Raw genomic sequence first — 18,894 nt, forward strand, 5'->3', positions numbered from 1 at the left:
TTGGTTTCAAGATGGCACACGGGAAGGGATTGTGTCTCTTGTGAGGGCACTAAGCCTGTTCATGAGGGCTTCTCCTCCATCACCTAATCATGTCCCAAAGCCCCACCTTCTAAAACCATAACCTTGGCAGTTAGAATTTTAAGGTATGAATTTTGAAGAGGCACAAATATGCAAGACCATAGCAGCCTTATTTGTTCCTATATATGTGAATATTTAAAAGCAAATCTTCTGCTATCGCATATTATGTGACTTTAGTGTGTGTTTGCATTTGATTCAATGACCAAGAACTGTGCAGTAAGAATCTATTTTGTCAACAGAATTTACCTAGGCAAAAATACATAAAACTGAGAATGCTCACAGATTCTCCTCTCTAAACTTTCTAAATAGAAAGAACGGGAGAGAGGTTCTAATTTAGCCTTCATGTTTCGACTGCCTTTTGCCGCTGGAAGAGTTTTTAGCATCAGTATGTTGGACACTCTTCTATATCAGGTATGTGATATTCTTTTTTTTTTTTTCTCAAAGATGGTTATTTTATATTCAGCCTATATTTTGTTTAAATAAACAACAATAAAATTTAAGGCTATTAACTAATGTTGGCTCTCAAATGATTTCTGTTTTATTTCGTGTAGTTAATTATATAAATGTTCCTCTGAAACATTTTTTAAGAAAAATGTTATTTAAAAACATTGATAGGCTTTGTTGTTGTTCTTGTTGTTTTGGTGCCAGTTCTCTGCAATGTGACATTTTAATACATTTTTCATATTACTCCAAACATATTTCTAGACTTTAAAAATGATAAAGAAAAATACTAAGTTAAAAAAGAGACAACATTCTTCTTAGTCTACTTTTTTTTTTAGCATTTTGGTATCAAGTATCAAATTATATTGATAAACTGATACACTAAGGACACATTTAAGCATCTTCTGATTATTTCTTACTTTAGAAAATCATAAAAAAGGTTTTACAATAACAAAGAACCATTTAGTTTGTTCCTGAATGCCAAGTTAACATTGTCATTGTATCATTGCTAAGAGATTCATGGAGATGCTCTTTCACACAAACATAATCTTTTATTATTCCTGCCAACAACTGAACAACAATAATATTTCATACTCTCTGATTGAAGTGAGGAGACAATCCCTAAATGTTTCCATTAAAAGGAAAATGATGTTCATATGACTTTAAATTATTTGACAACTCTAATCTCAAATTAAGCATTTGATTGTTCCTGTTCTTTTTGATTATATATTTACATATAGTCTTCTATAATTGCTTGACTGAATAAACGAATCCAAAGATAGTTAAAACTTTTCTGCTGGCCTTTGGGCCAATTTTGTCCATGAATATGCCTCTAGCCATGTCAGGAACCATCTGCTGATACCAGATGAGTGCAAGAGCAAGCCCAACAAAGAGAATAAATATTCCCATTTGACCCAAAGTTTCCAGGCACATTACCAGGAATTCCAGGAGGCAGAGCTCCCACCCCAAACACACAATCTTTTATTATCACTTAAAAAGATGACTGCAGGGTAGAGTTTGTTTAAACAGAATTGTCTGAACTGAAGATTTAAGTCAATAGCAAACAAATGCTTGGGTGCTATTTTGAACCAGTGGTTTTTCATATTTTTTGGCTGCAGTATGCATTATTGAAATTACATAATATGAGAAAGTCTAATATATACATTAAATAGAAGGAAAGCTTTGTAGAAAGGGAAAGCTGAAGTTTTTTTACTTCTTCATTTTTGCCTAATATTTTATATTATAAACAGAGTTAAGGAAATTAGTTGTTTTCTGAAGCTTCTGCAGAAAGAATGATTTAGAACTACAGGTTTAAAATTTTTTGGATTATAACAAAGCAAACATTTTATTTTGCATTTCAATCTAATAGATAATCTGCTTATGTATACAGGTGTTTGTGTATATAACTGGAAGAAAAATCTCACAAGAAAACACTTATAATCTGCTATGTTATTTGTTATCTTGGTGACTTTATTCTGTTTCATTTTGCTGGTTTCAATTTGAACTTCATGACTTGTTTTTAAAACAGTTAACTAGAGGACTTCAGAATTAGTAAAATCTAGATAAATTCCTCAAGTGGGCTTTTCATAGGTTATTAATAGCTCTTAAAGTATTGTGAATAATTTTTTTTTCCTTTTCTTTCTCACTTTTTTTTCTCCACTATTAGAGATTGAATCCCAGAGTCCCATGTGTGCTAGGCAAGCATTCTACCACTAAGTGATACCCCTAGCCCAGGGAATGATGTTTTATCACACATTTTGTAATATCTTACTAATAAAAGTCTTTGTCTGTATGTCTATAAAGACTGTGTTCTAGTTTTCAATTTTTCCAATAAGATAGATGCTCTGTCATTCCAGACATACATGATGATTCAAAATCAAAAGTTGTTTAGAGGGGCTAGGGATGTGACTCAAGCGGTAACGCGTTCGCCTGGCATGCGTGGGGCTCTGGGTTTGATCCTCAGCACCACATAAAAATAAAATAAAGATGTTGTGTCTGCTGAAAACTGAAAAATAAATATTAAAAAAAATCCTCTCTCTCTCTCTCTTTAAAAAAAAAGGTGTTTAGAGGTTCCATTTTAATATGCAGTGATTGAAAAAGAATCTATGTAATAATAAGTGATGTGTTATTTAAAATTTTAGTTCAATGTTTATTTATATACATTGAACTTAACACTAAAAAACTGAAGTAACTCATTGCAAATTCATTTTAATATTTTTATGATATTCATCTTTTTTCAGTTTGTAGTTTTTTGTTATTAAAACATCTAAAATGTCTGTCTTGCCTAATAAATAAAATTTAGACATGTTAAGATCTTTCTAAATAATAATTATTTTCTGTATTTTCTAAACAGGTAAAATGTACATGTTTATTGAGGATATTGAAAAGACAGTTTTTTAATTTCCTTTTTTATGGAAATTTAATGATGTGTTATGAGAAGTAATGTGTTAGAAATAGGTGTCTTATCTCCCAGCTTTTCTACATATATCATGTATATAATACATACATATTTTGTTTATATTTCAGTCATTTGTAAAGGATTATATGATTTCTATCACTAGACTCCTGTTGGGACTGGACACTATACCAGGATCGGGGTTTCTTTGTTCTGTAAGTTAATAATGTCTGGAATAGACAATTGTTGTGATACAAGGTTCTAAAATTCATTCAGCATGTACTTTGGTTTAACTCTTGTATAATTATGTAATTTTTTATTAATGTGTGTCCAAAGAGGAGTTATATCTGAGTTTTGTTTTTTTTTGCTTAAACATTGTTTCAGGAAGAGGAGGTACTAGGGAATGAAATTGACCATATTATGTTATATGCATGTGCAAGTAAGTCAAAATGAACCCTACTGTCACATATAGTCATAACATACCAATAAAAATAATTATAAAAAATGTTTTCAGGAAATAATTTTTAATCAATAATCAAACAAGTAGTCATTCTGTGCCAAATTCAGACCAATTTTTTTTTTCTAGCTGGCAAGTTGAAACTGGTAGGTTCAGATATAGAATGGCATGTTTTCCAGGAAAACTGTGATCATGGAGTTTAACTTCCCATTCCCCCCATTTTTTCTCCCTAAAGCAGGGTCTCACTGTGATACCCAGGTTGGTCTTAGACTCCTGGGTTCAATTGATCCTTTTGCCTCAGCCTCCTAAGTCACCCATGCCACCATATCTTGACCAGCCTCTGTTTTATAGGAGCGTGCTGTGTTCAACGGCATTGAATATAGTGGTTTGCTAACAGTCCAGATTAACAAATATCAAAGAGGGACCACAACTAATGTTTGCTGTTTGCCCTGTGCTCATTCCACTACACCTCTTTCATTATGAGTGTTGTTAAGAAGAAAGTGTAGGATAAGTCTTTTTGTACAGTGGAATATCTTTACATTTTGTAGCACCAGTAGACTTTCTCCACTAAATTCTGGATGCAGCCTCCAGTTATTATAACATTTTAAAACGTCTCTACTTGTTCTACAATGTCTCACAGTTGATTCCCAGTGTCCTATTACATGTTGATATTGGACTATCATAATGTTATACTGTCCCAAATTGAGTATTTAAATTTCTTAAGTTTAATATGTGTGAGGCACTGGGTTCGATCTTCAGCATCACATAAAAATAAACAAATAAAATAAAGGCATTCTGTCCATTTAAAACTACTAAATAAATAAATAAATAAAGTTCATAAATTCTGCCTGGAAGAAGAGAAAAATAATTTACATATTTCTTAAAACATTTATTATGTAAGTAATTTGTATGTATTATAGATGAAAATCACCGAGGATGACTTATGGATCAGAACGTATGCCAGACTTTATCAGAAGCTATGTTCTTCTACTGGGGATGTTCCCATTGGAATCTACAGGACAGAATCTCAGAAACTCACTACATCTGAGGTTTGGAAATATCAACATATTCTACTTTTGATGTTTAGTTTGATAAACATAGAAACTGATTCCTGAAAGAGCCCTATAGAAAGTGAAAAAGAATGCTGTATGCATACGTAGTATCAATTCTCAAAAGCTAAAAACTTACCAGCTGTTTAAGTAAACTAGGGCAAAACTTCACAAAATATTGCTGTCTAGGGGGATATTCTCTATTACAGACCAGGATGTGGATGCATTTTGTAGATCTAAGATTAACAGTTTCTAGAACATTGTCAGGAATAAAATTAATTCTAAATAATCTTAAGGTTCTGACATACAAGAAAATTTCTCAAAGTAACTTAGATTTGTAAAGTATTCTCCAACTGCCTATGTTAGCATTTGGAAGGAAGCAAAATGAAGAGAAGTCAGTAAGTATTGAAATTCATGTTTCTCAATCTTCAAATTGAAGACCTTTGTACAACCAAAAGAAAACTCCAGGCATATTGGAAGACCAGCCAGAAGAAACTCGGTAATTTTTAAAGCAAGTTAGAAGTATAGAAGATGAAATTTTGATGACTGCATGCAGCATATTTTAATATGGTTACAGCATGTGGTTGAAAGTAGTTTTTATATCCTTGGTAAAATAACACCTTTTAAATTAGATTCTTCATGAAATAATGATTTTAGGTAATGCACTATCGTGTAATATTGTTCACATTATAGTTTATATTTGTGAAGAAATAGTTCATATTTCTAAGGGATCTAAGGTAAAATCACCTGAACTGTTAGGCTTAGGTCAATTGTATATATTTCAGTAGTCCAAGTAATTATCCAATTTGTGACAAAAACAACATATCTTTTTTTAAAAAAGAACTAAAAAAAGCATAAGATTAATGGGGTAGGTTTTTGTTTTCTTATTAAATATATAGTTGGAATTTATATAGGTAGATTGTGGCCAGCAGGGAATAATTCAGTTTTCCTGAGGTGTTTTCTGGTGGTATCATTGTAGCTTTTGGGATAACAAATGGAGCTTTATTATCATTTCTTCTGCTACAGTAAAGCTTTCATTTGGATGTGGTCCCTATGATTCATACCACAAAAAGCAATCGCCAATCAAAGAAAATCAAAAATGAATGACTGGAGAAACATACCAAATATTTAAATATGTAAGATGGTTTGGCAGCCATGCCTAAAATTTGAAGAATGTTGGATTCAAAAATTATTTAATTATAGGTTAAAAGAAGACAAGTGCTTTCACATCTAAGTGATTAAGCATTATCTTAATCCATTAAGATTTCCATAATAAAATATCATCAACTCAATGACTTATAAACAACAGAAATTTAATTCTTTCAGTTCTGGGGGCTGAGAAGTTCAAGCTGATTCCTGGGCAGATAACGTGACTGAGTTCACTGCATCCTGACATGGTAGAAGGAGCTGACATCTCTTTGGGGCCTCTTTCATAAGCAGCCCTCTTGACTGAATCACCTTTCAAGAGCCTCTCCTCCAAATATTATTATGGATTAGATTTGCACTAATGATTTTTTTTTTTTTTGGTGGCACGGGAAACACAAACATTGAGCCTATACCAACAATTTATTATTTGATGTAGCAAAAATAAAGAAGTTTTTCATATATTACTCTATTATATTCTTTTTACATTTAAGCCTTATAAATTTGAATGTAAGACCCAGTCCATATTCATGTCAGTCATTTTTTATTATTTAAAGGGTCTATGTGTTCTGTGTAAAGTATGATAAATAGGGAAAAGACAACTGAGTATTTGTGTTGTCATCAAGGAGGATTTTACTGCATTTTGATCAATTCTGCTCTTCACCAACAAAGATCTCCTCAGTAGAATTCTTATGAATCTTCAAACCTTTATTTTTCATTAAAAACCCTTGTCATTGGGAAGATAAAAAGGAAACTGGATGAAAGATGATACTTGCTATTTCTCTGTGTTGAATTCAATTCACCTTTGACACATTTTTATTTAAATTTTATATTTTGACTATTCTATAAAAAGTAAGGTAATAAATAATTCAAGAAAAAAGTAGTACCATCACACATTTCCACCAAAATATATTTAAAAATACATTAATGGTATTTCAGGTATAACATACCCTGACTACTGCAATTTAGCATTAATTCTACTTTTATTTTCCTGGTAAATGAGCTAAAAATAGCACTGTGTTGACTTATGTAGCAATTATGGTCTAATGAATGAAAGAATGTAAGTTTATATCATATAAGATTTGTTTTTCTTGGTCATTTATGAAAATAATTTAGTATATTCTAACCGTTTTTACTTAGGAGGTTTTAGATAACATGATAAACAATATTTACCTTCAATCATAACTTTGCAAGTTGCAAAAGCATCATTAAAGTGAATATCCCTTAGATTCACATTCTATTTTTAAGGTAACAGCAATAACAACATACGTACATGCAGGCGCACTTGCACAGACACACAGAAAAGGAACATCAATTAAATATTAATCCACTATGACACTGAATTTTGTGTGAAGACACATTATTTCTTTTTGATTACATAAAAACATAATAATAATGTAGTGGGTATAATGAAAGATCAGCTTAGACATTCTACCCTCTTTCTCAATATCAGGTGTTTCAAAAACATAAATTGAAATAACTCATCAATATTTTCTCTTACTGAAATTAACGCACAACCAGATTTTAGGAGGTAGAAACTCTTTATTTAGTAATTAGAGAGTCAGATGTGTACTTGCTTACAGAGCTTTCAGATCCTCATTCTCCCCTACACTTAAAAAAAAGTCTACTGTCTCTCAACTCACATGACACATATCAAAGGCTTATTTTATGGAGAACTTTTGTTTGTGAAATGGGAGACATTGGACACAATTGAGGATTATCCCAGTGAATTCTGAGATCAGAGAAAAGGTATCTTCTGTATGCTTTACTCATCAGCAGCAAATAGAAGTATCTTACCTAGGGAATCAGGTCAAGCCAAATAGAAAGGTCAAAAAACACAGACACAAAGGGATTGTCTAATTCACTAATCCAGCTATATTACCATGAACTCACAAAATAAAGAATCTTGCACAGAATTCCCCATATATTGTTCCCTTAATCTTTAAATATGAGAAGATAACAAAAATTTCATGCTATCTCAGGAAAACTTTTTTATGGGGGAGGGGGCAGTTACTAGGGATTGACCTCGGGGGCACTCAACCACTGAGCCACATCCCCAGCCCTTTTTGTATTTTATTTAGAGATAGGGTCTCACTGAATTGCTTAGTGCCTCACTCCTCCTGAGGCTGGCTTTGAACTCATGATTCAGGAAGACTTCTAATATTGAAATATAGATAACAAAATAAACAATCAAGAATGGGAAATATTGTAAGTAAGATGGACCACTGAGAAAGGAGAAAAATTAAATTTATAAGATAAAAAATGTACTTTTATGATATTTAATCAAAAGAAATAGATATGTATTTATAACAGTAACATTGCTAATAATAACCCCAAATTTGAAACAATCAATGTCCTTGTATCCATATAAGAGAATTCTGTTTAGAAATATGAACTGCTTACATGAGCTGTAACTTTGAATGAACCTCAAAAACATATGCTAACTGAAAGACAGACAGGAGAGATCAATATTACATAATTTCATTCATAGGAAATGCCCATAAAAGGCAAATGTATCAAAACAAAAAGTATATTAGTTACTTACCCTGGTTTTGAGTACTGTGATTTCTTTGCTCAGTTCACATTGGCTACTAACCTTATAGACCTAGAAATAAGATACTGTGTTAGTTAGCTTTTGCCAGTGTGATTCAAAGACCTGATAAGAACAATTTTAGTGGAGGAAAAATTTATTTGGGTTCCCAGGTTCAGAGGTCTCAATCCATAGATGACCAGCCTCATTGCTCTGGACCAATACAAGTCAGAACATCATGGCAGAAAGGTGTGGAGGCAGAAAGGTGTGGAGGAAGAAAGCAGCTTAAGACAGGAAGCAGAGAGAGTACTCTCTCGCTCATCAGGGATAAAATATAAACCTCAAGGGCACACCCCTAATGACCTACCTCCTCAAGCCATGCCCTACCTACAATTACCATCCACTTAATCCATTTGATAAGATTAATACACTGGTTAGGTTAAGGTTCTAATAACCTAGTCATTTCCCCTCTAACTCTTCTTGCATCCTCTAACAGATGAACTTTTGGGGGATACCTTATATCTAAACCATAACACTATTTTTCTCATTCTAATTAATAAAAACAAAACCTGATTCATAGAGACTGCTGCCAAGTATTTCCTTGTACAAGCAATGCATCCACATTCTTACTAAAAGCTTTTCTCATAAACATTATATCAGAATAATGTGCTGTAACTAGTGCACCTAGTCAATCAACATCCCTAATACTATCCCTAGGACCAATAATAAAATTGAGCTTAGTACCAGAAATTATTCAAGGCACTTCACTTATGTGAAGCAGAGGGAAGTCAGGGGAATGAAGATGAACAGTAATTGGACAAGTGGAACTTATTAGCATGATGGGAATAATCTAGAACTGATTTATGGTGGTTTGCACAATTTGGTAGGTTAACCAAAATAACCTTGAATTTAATACTTGAAATTTTTGAGTTACATAATATGCCCAATGTGTTTTAGTAAAGTTATGTATTTAAAATGCCACAATTAATGTTACTAGAAAAATAGTGTTATGTGAATGAAAATAAACAGGAAGTATATTTTTAAAGAAACATAGTTGTAATAGAATACTGGAGAATTAAAAATATAGTAGAAGTGAAAAAAGTTTATTATTTTATTTTAGAGAAATTGCTAACAGTGTAAAGTAAGAATTCAAGACATGGGAAACAGTAAAAATTAAATTATAGAGCTAATCCAAGTAGTCTAAGATTTAAATTACAAAATTTCCAAAACAGAAAATGTAGCAAAATTGAAGAAATATCAGTGTAAATTCCAAAAGTAATCCCAGAATTGAAATGTGATAATTACCACATGAGAATCATCACCAAGTGCCATTAGCAATAAGTTAAAAATACTTATATTGAGATACATCAACACAAAAATTTCAAAACAGTGCAGGAAAAAAGAGGATTGTAACAGCATCCAGAAAAATGAGGTAGGAGGCTGGGGGATAGGTCATGTTCCAGTCAGCATTTGGGATTTCTCAACAGTAGTACTACAAGCCAGAAGACAATGGAACAAGGGCTTCAAGATTTGAAAGGAATATTGTTTTAAAACTAGAATTCTGTGCTCAGTTAACACTATCAAACTTGCTTAAGAGTAGAATAAATCATATTTCAAATATGCCGAGTCTCTAAAAATATCCTCTCTTGTGAGCTTTCTAAGAAAATGACTCCCAACAAAATCAATGTGTAAACTTGGAAATTAATCATCTTGTGCAGGAAACCAAACATTTTATGAAACTAGGAGGTAAAAATGAGTCCAAGAAAATTCCCAGGATGTTTAAAACCGCCAGAAATAAAGGGAAACTAGGGCAGGCCAGAAGGCTTCAGGGAAATTTATTTAGGAAGATGAAATCTGCAGAATACCTCATGCATCTTACATTTTTTTAAGATTAGACAATTGTCAAAGAGTTCAGAATGAATTATTGTTAAGTACATATTTAAAAATTTATATTTTGTAATATAATTTTGATTATAATTATTTATGATAATTGTCTTACTTTAAACAATTCTTAACTCTAGAAATATAACATCTCCATCAACAATAAAAGTATGCAAGAAATAAATACTAATCATATTTTATTTATCTCATCTGTTGATTGTTCTTACTCATAATATATTGTGAATTTTGATTCAGCCAAAATGATTAAGATGTCAGTGTCTATAGATTGCAGGTATATGTGAAAAAGACTATTAATTCCTCTTTTTTTCAAAATGAGAATTCAATAGATTAAAACAAAAACTGAAAAAAAATAAAGACAAAGAAACAACTTTCAAGCATTTTATATAGAAATATAAGTAGAGACAAACATATCTGGCTAAAAAACACAAAACTGATTAAATCTTCTGAGATGGAAATAAGAGAAATTATTGTAGGTTCCACTGTTTTTCAAAATAAATCATAACATTCTCTAACTAAACTATGCGTTTATAACTGATAGTACTACAAATAAAGTAACTGGCATAAAATAGTGATGCTAGACTATTGTTTATTTCTTCAGCTCATCGTTCTGAGTGGTTAAATTCTAGTCTTTTCAATGAAGAACTTTTATTTAATGTCAAAGTTTCATGTAAGAATCTAGTAGGGGTAAATGAATATGAAAACTAGGCATTGCTTTCCTTGCACTTTAAAGGTAGACTCAGGTTTGCATGCAATATCACTTTATAGTCTTCAGTATTATAGTATGTTAAATGTTGAGTTAGAAAATATATCATAAGTCATGTTTCTATGTGGCTGTGCTGAAGAGTACTGAGTAGTTTAGTAGAGAGGTTTAAAAAGACAAATGATGATAAGGAATATTCAGAGCAAATCCTATAAAATTTATAAAAGTACTGGAATTTTATCAGTTTTTTTTTTTCCCCTATTGGTCTATAAGTTGGTGAAGAAAAGTTCACACATAAGCAGAGGGTAAAGTAGGAATGTAGACAGTGACTGGAAAACCAGTCTATAAAGAACAGGGTACAAATGAATCTGTTGATACCAGTAACATATCATCATGCCTGAGCCATATGTGTTTTTACTTAAAGGAATTTTTGCAAACATCAGATTCTCCCAGATTCTCCTAGTTCAAAAAACAAATATCAGGAAACACAAGGACTCATGTTTCTTTTAGGGGATAAGGTAAAACCATATTTATCTCCACCACTCTTTACCTCTTTACAAACAATTCTGAAATCCGTAAAAAGATCACAAACTCATTTAGTGGCAAAGGTTTTTTTTCTTTTTTTTTTCGGGGGTAGGAGGTAATCACACATTGAACTCAGAGGCACTCAACCACTGAGCCATATCCCCAGCCCTATTTTGTATTTTATTAGAGACAGGGTCTCACTGAGTTGCCTAGTGCCTCCCTAAATTACTGAGGCTGGCTTTGAACTTGTGATCCTCCTTCCTCTGCCTCCTGAGCCACTGTGATTACAGCTGAGTGTTACCATGCCTGGGACCTTAGTGGCAAAGTTTTATCTGAACCATTATCAGATTACTTAAGTTTACTTATTCCAATTACAGAGGATATTTATACTTTTCATTGTAGCACCCCTAATGTTTTCATTATAAAAAGCTACACATTTCTCCATTGGGGCAGCATATGATACACTAACTTCTATCCAAAATCTGAAAAATTCTGAATTAACAAACATACTTATTCCTGTAGTTTTCGGGTAAGAAAAGGTGAAGGTTCATTTGCCTCTAGTTTTACATCATACTAAAAATCACATTTGCTTAAAGTATACTATAATCAGTGAAAATTTTACTAAAATAGGAGAAATAATTCATTTGAAAGCATTTGATAGCACCAACATCTTTCATAGAGTACCCAATAAATTTGTAAATCTTTATGTTGCCTTGATTACTGATCACCATTATAATCAATAAATAGCCTTAAAGAATATGCCTAGTGGTCACTTATTAGGAAAGTAGGCTTGCAGGTATAAACAAAGACCTCCATTGTATTTTGCTTTGACCAAAGAGAAAATGAAGAGATTCCATTGAAATCTGTCTCTTGAATATTGTGATTTAAGTCCTATTTTAGGAGATCAAAATAGCTTTCTGGACTGTGGAAGTCCCTTAGAAACTATGCAGCTCAACAATCTTTATTTTAACTACTATTAATTTGTAATTTTGACCCAATTATTTTCTGGACCATTTGTGCTAATAAATATCAAAACGTATGTGAAAAGAATGTACATAGTAGAATAGTCACTGACAGGGCAATCTGTCAATCATGTACTCCTTACTATTAAAATGGAAATTGACATTTAAGTATTTTATTAAATTATTTCTTTCTTTTTTTTTTTTAATTCTTGCTACCTATTTTTGGTTGTCATTGACTAAATTTTTTTTTTTCCTTGTGACCAATGTGTCAAGAATTCTGGGATAAATAATGCAAGTAGGCAACAATCAAATGTTTTATTATGCATTTTTATATTTGCAATTAGTAGATAATGCTAGATAATGATTAGATGAGTTATATTATATCAGAGAATAGAGTTAAACATTTTACTTCTTCCTATTTAAAAATAAATATAATTACCCAGGCCCGGTGGCACATGCCTGTAATGCCAGTGACTCCGGAGGCTAAGGCAGGAGGATTGCAAGTTCAAAGCCAGCCTCAGCACCAGTGAGATGCCAAGCACCTCAGTGAGACCCTGTCTCTAAATAAAATACAAAACAAGGCTTGGGGTGTGGCTCAGTGGTTCAGTGCCCCCTGAGTTCAATGGTATCCCCTCAAAAAAAGAATATAATTTTATTCATTAGAATTATTCCTAAGCACGAATTTTAAAATGCCTAAATAATTCACTATTATAAGTTGATTGGAAAGATTGATTTTTAGACTCTGAATATATAATTCAGAATCATATTTATATGTAAGAGAAAAAATCAATCTTTGCTATAAGATTCAAAATTAAAACTACTAGCACAGATACCAATACCAATAATGATTATTGAATGTAAATGATTATGTCCAGTACTCTCTTCAAGAAATGGTAGCTCCATAATATATTTTTTATTATTTTCTCCTACAAGTACCACTTTTTCTATCAAATTTGAAAACACAATGTTAGAAAATAAAAGTAACTTTAAAACAACAAATCTTTGGTAAACATTAAAAATAACAGCTTATTCTTCATCCCCCTTTGCTCAAAAACCCTATGATAGATAAGCACATAATTAGATTTTTAGTATCATGTGGGTATGTCATATTGTGTCTGCTCATGATTGTTTCATGTATGTATTGTTAAGTCATTGTCTAAACTGTATTTTGTGTGTTTCTTTTTTTTCCCTCTGTGTCAGTCTCGAGAAATAGCATCACAAGTAAGTACCTTCTGTTTGTCTCTTTTTCCTAAATTGTTTAATATATGAATTCAAAACGATTAAAGGAACAGAACATTAAAGGATGAATTTGGTATTTCAGAGTAAAAATAAAATATATCATACTGAAGTGTGTTCTCTTCAAGATAGTATTTAGATTTTCCCTAAAGGAATGAAAGTTAATGTTAACATTCATCCTCAAATAATTTGTATGCATCAGTTCAGTTTGGATTTTTTCAGATTATCAATATATCAAAACTCTACCTGCTTGAGTAACAACTGAGAAACCAATGAACATAATGTTTTTAAAAGCCCACAACTTTAGTAGTTTTGTTTATTAAATTGTATAGGCAGAATTGTGCCTTAATAATTAATAGATGTTCATCTTTCAAAATTTCAGGGCTAGCCTAAACTGAATTTGAGGCACAAATTAATGTTTTGAAAAAATATTAAGGTTGAAAAAAGAAAATGTACTAACTATTTTTCCTCATATTTGCTATTTTAAAGATTAAATTCTAAAGTGGATTTATGTTTTAATATTTTGTACTAATTAAAATTAATGAAAGCTATTTCAAGATGCAATTATAGTTCTTAAAGTGGTTCAAAAATTAGTGTTCCTTTCCTTTTCAAATGCTTGATATTAAACAGATCCTTCTCTCATCGCAATGGAGAACCCTGATGCTATTCTTAGTACAAGCACTGATGAGACATAAAAGCATACAGAATACAGACATGAATTTTAGAAGCTGTTTTACCTAACTGAAGTACCTAAGAATAGTCTTAAGAATATTTTTGTAGTGAGACTATTTAAATTGACTGTTAGCAAATTTTGAGCACATTATGCATTATTATTAACTGTAGTTACCATACTGTGTGTTAGGTCTCCAACACAAACTGAAAGATTATTCCTTTGACCAACATCTCCCCTTTCCCCACACCTCTTCATACCTGATAAGAAAACATCTACTCTTTTTTTTATGAGTTCAACATTTTTAGAGAAGGAAAACATGGGTAAAACCAAATGACATCTGCTACGTGGAATAAGCCAGAAAGCAAATATTATTACCGTTTTTAAAAAAGCGAACTGAGACTCAGGCATTTCTCAAGGCACATAGGCATTTCCTAAGAAGTGCCAGATCTGGATTCAGAATTGATTAGTGACACCACAGTTCTAGCCACTTTCTCTTTTCCAGCATCTCTTCTGAGATCAACAAATGCTTTGTTTGAAATGGGAATTGATGTTTGAGCCCTCAGTGTATGTTCACAAAAGCCATATTTACGTTGTTTTGGTCTTTCATTTATATATTAACTCAGAACATTCATTGTGCCTTTTGGTTACAACCAAGACCTCTATGATAGTGGGTGGAAATTTGTGTTTTGAGGCCTAGGTATTCCAATTTCTTAACATCAAGAACAAACTTGTAATCTCCTCCTCCAGCATTCTGTCAGTCTTTTCATGTACCAGAATCCTAAGTATATGGGATAATTAAGACAATTTAATAAAACATTTTAAGTGTATTTCTGAATAACACAACTTAATAGAGTTATAGCTACTTTATGAATACTAAACATTAAATATTACAAATTATCATACAGAAAATTTACTTCTCAGGGTTACCAGTAACTTGTATAACATAGTTGTATAAATGGAAGGCATATGACCCATAATTGAAAACTTCCACAATAGACAATTCTATGGGCTTAAATAAACCAATTATCCCTATTTCTCCTTGTCCTAAGTGTTTCTATAAAAACACATGGGGGAACTGGGATTGTGGTTCAGTGGTAGAGCATTTGCCTTGCATACATGAGACACTGGTTTTGATATTCAGTACCACATTAAAAAGAAAAAAAAACACATTATGGGATGCACATTAGAAATTTAAAAAAAAAAAAAACAACAACAAACTGTTGGGTGCTGTGACACATGCCTGAAATCCCAGTGGTTCAGGAGGCTGAGGCAGGAGGATAGCAAGTTCAAAGCCAGCTTCAGCAAAAATTGAGGCACTAAGCCACTCAGTGAGACCCAGTCTCTAAATAAAATACAAAATAGGGTTGCAATGTGGCTCAGTGGTTGAGTGTCCCTGAGTTCAATGGTATCCCCCCAAAATTAAAATAAACTAATACAGCTGTTTGATAATAGCCACTAACCATTTTATTCCATGAAAATTACCTCTACCTTGGTTTCATGATATTTGGTTTTTCTATATGTCAATATTCCTGATTTCTAATTTTCCTCCTCCTCACTGCTCCATAGTTTTTTATCAGTATCCAACTAAGGATTCTGAGATATAAAACTTGAAATTATATGCTTACTTAAACACTGTTTTTTTTTATTATTGTATCCAATATGCCTTACACTAGAGCTTAATATATATATTTATTGAACTCAGTCACAGGTATTCTCAATATGGAATCATCCTTTTCACTTTGTATAAACTCCATCTTGTGCAATTTTATTTATATTGCCTATGTCAATAATGTTTGTCCTTAACTGCTACTTTACCCTTACTATATATGTTAATGTTTATGGGCATATACCTTGTCTTTCTTCATGGATTACAATCTGTTAAGAGGGAGAGGCATTTAGAGTATAGTTTATTTAATACCTAGAACTATATCTGAGTATATTAAATGGGTGTAGTTCAGAGGAGAAATGTTTTGATAATCCCACAGAGGCAGAATGGAGGCCCCCACTCAAAATTTGGTTCTGATGATGTCACACATGTGAAAAGACGGTCTGATGAGACTTTTGGAGAATAAGGTGGGCTCTCAAACAGTCCCATTAATGGTTTAGGGGAGCAGAGAGCATGAAATATCTTGGCTTTTATTGTGATTGGGGAGGGGATGGATAAGGTTTACTATGCAGAGGGAATATAAACTGCACACTGGCATGAAATTCTTGATGACTTATACATGCCTTTTTTTAGTTACAATTTAAACTTGTTAAAGTAACCTGTAACTTGTAATTATGGTTGGCATGGAGATGGAAGTTTCTTGAAATTCATTGTCTAATAGCCCTGTGTTGTATATTAGAGAGAAGTTATGTGTATATTGGTCAGCGTAAATATGGGACATCAGGAATTATGAAGGTTATAAGGAGTGTTTTAAAGAGTCTTGTATTGTGGCTTTAGTGTGTGAAAAGATACGTGACCTTGAATTTAATTTCCTATATCTGTGAGTCAGGAGATTTGCAGAGATCTTGACCTCACAGTAGGCAATCTGTTTGCTTTCATCAGCTAGGCCAAATAGCCAGACCACAGACAATAGCCCAAAAGTCTATAAAAATGTGTAAATGAAGCCTATTATTATCTAAGACATCTGCTGCTAATATGATTCTCTGAAAGTTTGACCCATCCGTGCTGATCTTTTAGTCCTGTCCTTTATTAGGGATGTGATTTTCCTGCAAGTTTCATCATATTTAATAGTAATACTGTCATCTATACAATGTCCACTAAATTGATTCCAAGAAACTCCCTAAGTAGACAAAGGATCTGAGATAAGGATGACCTATTCATCATCACTGTGGCATCCAACAAAGCAGCCCTTCCTGTAGGTGGAACAAGTTTGGCCCTTTTCTGTAGGTCCATTTTCCTTTTATCAAGCAGAGCTTGGTGGCCATGCTGAACTTTCAGGGTGCTGAAGCATAATGAGCCACTGAGTGCATACATCTTTGAAAGGCTTAAATTTTATATTGGATAGTCAGAAGGTCCTGTGATCCTATTTAGTCAAAGTGATTCTCAGTGTCAAAGATTTAACCTAATTCAATTTATTATTCATTGCATCAGAACATCTATGCCTACTATGGAGTGTTTTAGGACCATGATCAATTCATACAATGCAATTGTACTGATGGTCAAGGTGAGATATTATCTACTGATCTTCCCCCCTCCGCCCCCGGAATTGAACCCAGGGGTATTTAGCCACTGAGTCATATCCTCAGCCCTTTAAAAAAAAAAAAAAAAAGAATACTTTATTTAGAGACAGGGTCTCACTGTCAAGCCTGCTTTGAACTTGGGATCTACCTGGCTCAGCCTACTGAACCACTGGGATTATTAGCCACCGCACCTGGCTAGTCTTTTACTTTATATTTAAAAAGCCCCCTCCCCCACCTCCCAATAATATAGAAATTATCTTAATTTTAGTGCACGTTCCAAATTTAAGGAACTTTCTTTAAATTTAGTGGTGTCTCCATTCAAAACAGCAATTTGTGCCATAATTTAAGGCTCTGAAGATTTGCCTTCAGATGGAGATGATAAAGTTGTAATTTGGAACCCATGTTGTAGAGGCAAAAATCACTTGTCTCCCTCTTTTTGTGTTATAAATTCTATTAGGAAATTAAGAGTTTCAAAGTGGAATAAATGACCTTCACTTTGTGCATTTTTTTTTACTTATTGTTTATATTGGTGCATTATAGTTATATATAGTAGTGGGGTTCCATTTTTTGTTTCCTCTTTTGAATCTGATTTTGTTGTTGCTGGTATTAGTACCTGTTGTTGTGTATACACTGTGACCTTCTCTCTATTGTGCTCATATTTTTAAGCCTCTTCTCCCAGAGCTTCTCAAATTAGCATGCTCAGGGTTATGGGCCTCTCCAATATCAAAGGTTGCTTTATAAAGTTTAAGTACCCTAGATTTAAACTGTGTTTAAATTAAAGTCTTGATTTTCAAAGTTATAAAATTGAAGTGGGAAGTTAATAGAGATTATACGTAATATAAATAAAACTTATATTTATAGACTTACATAGACAGAACCAAAAGACATCTAAGAGAACGCAGAGAGGAAGTATGTCATTTTTAGATACAGAAATGAGGTCAAGATTCAAATAATTTTCTTATTCCACTAAGTAATTAGCTTATTAAAAAGCTATTGTTTGAGCTCAAAATTTTTTAATGACAATTACACTTTAAAATTTATAGAATTTACAGAATTTATAGAATTTACAAAACTTTTCATGATTTTTTGTTCAATTTTTTGGGAAAATCAGGATAAGTATTAATGTTACTATTTTATAAGAATCTCAGTTGATGTGTTCAAGGACATAAAACATTCACCTGATGTGGTTGAAATGACAGCCTGGTTATTTAATTCCAAATGTAGCATTATTTAGACTGTATGATTTCTTAATTATTTCTCTAATTCTGAAAATATGTGTAAATACAAATATGTAAATACAAAACTATTATCAATCTTGGCTTTGATCATACATTACATGAACATATCCAACTGAACTTTCCCAAATTGATAAAGCATATTTCTGTAGATATTTTTAATTAAAAAGAAAAATCCAGTGGACCTAGAATCACTAGCCATGTTAAATGTGGATTTGAATGTAGAAGCTTTGTCAAGTATTCTTATAATTTAACCTTTGTTTAATGGAAAACTTTAGATAGGGATTCTTTTATAAACTGTTACGCTGACACATCTTCAGTAATGTTCTTTTCTTCAGCAACGATTTTGAATGTCTTCAATCATAAATCAGATAGCACCATT

General features: G+C 32.3%; 1 protein-coding gene across 3 annotated transcripts in view; it reads left to right on the top strand.

The window, feature by feature from the left end:
* Kcnt2 (potassium sodium-activated channel subfamily T member 2) overlaps positions 1–18,894 on the top strand; it is a 345,157-nt gene that overhangs the window by 308,762 nt on the left and 17,501 nt on the right. For 2 of the 3 annotated variants that reach the window (XM_076831490.1, XM_076831491.1), the window contains 3 exons: positions 388–489; positions 3,046–3,129; positions 4,292–4,420. In XM_076831490.1, the coding sequence (XP_076687605.1) occupies positions 388–489; positions 3,046–3,129; positions 4,292–4,420 (315 nt within the window). Of the gene's footprint in view, positions 1–387; positions 490–3,045; positions 3,130–4,291; positions 4,421–13,382; positions 13,404–18,894 lie in introns of all 3 variants that reach the window. The other variant, XM_076831492.1, reaches the window with a different exon arrangement.

The sequence above is a fragment of the Callospermophilus lateralis genome, chromosome 13 (assembly GCF_048772815.1).
Source record: "Callospermophilus lateralis isolate mCalLat2 chromosome 13, mCalLat2.hap1, whole genome shotgun sequence".
NCBI lineage: Eukaryota > Metazoa > Chordata > Mammalia > Rodentia > Sciuridae > Callospermophilus > Callospermophilus lateralis.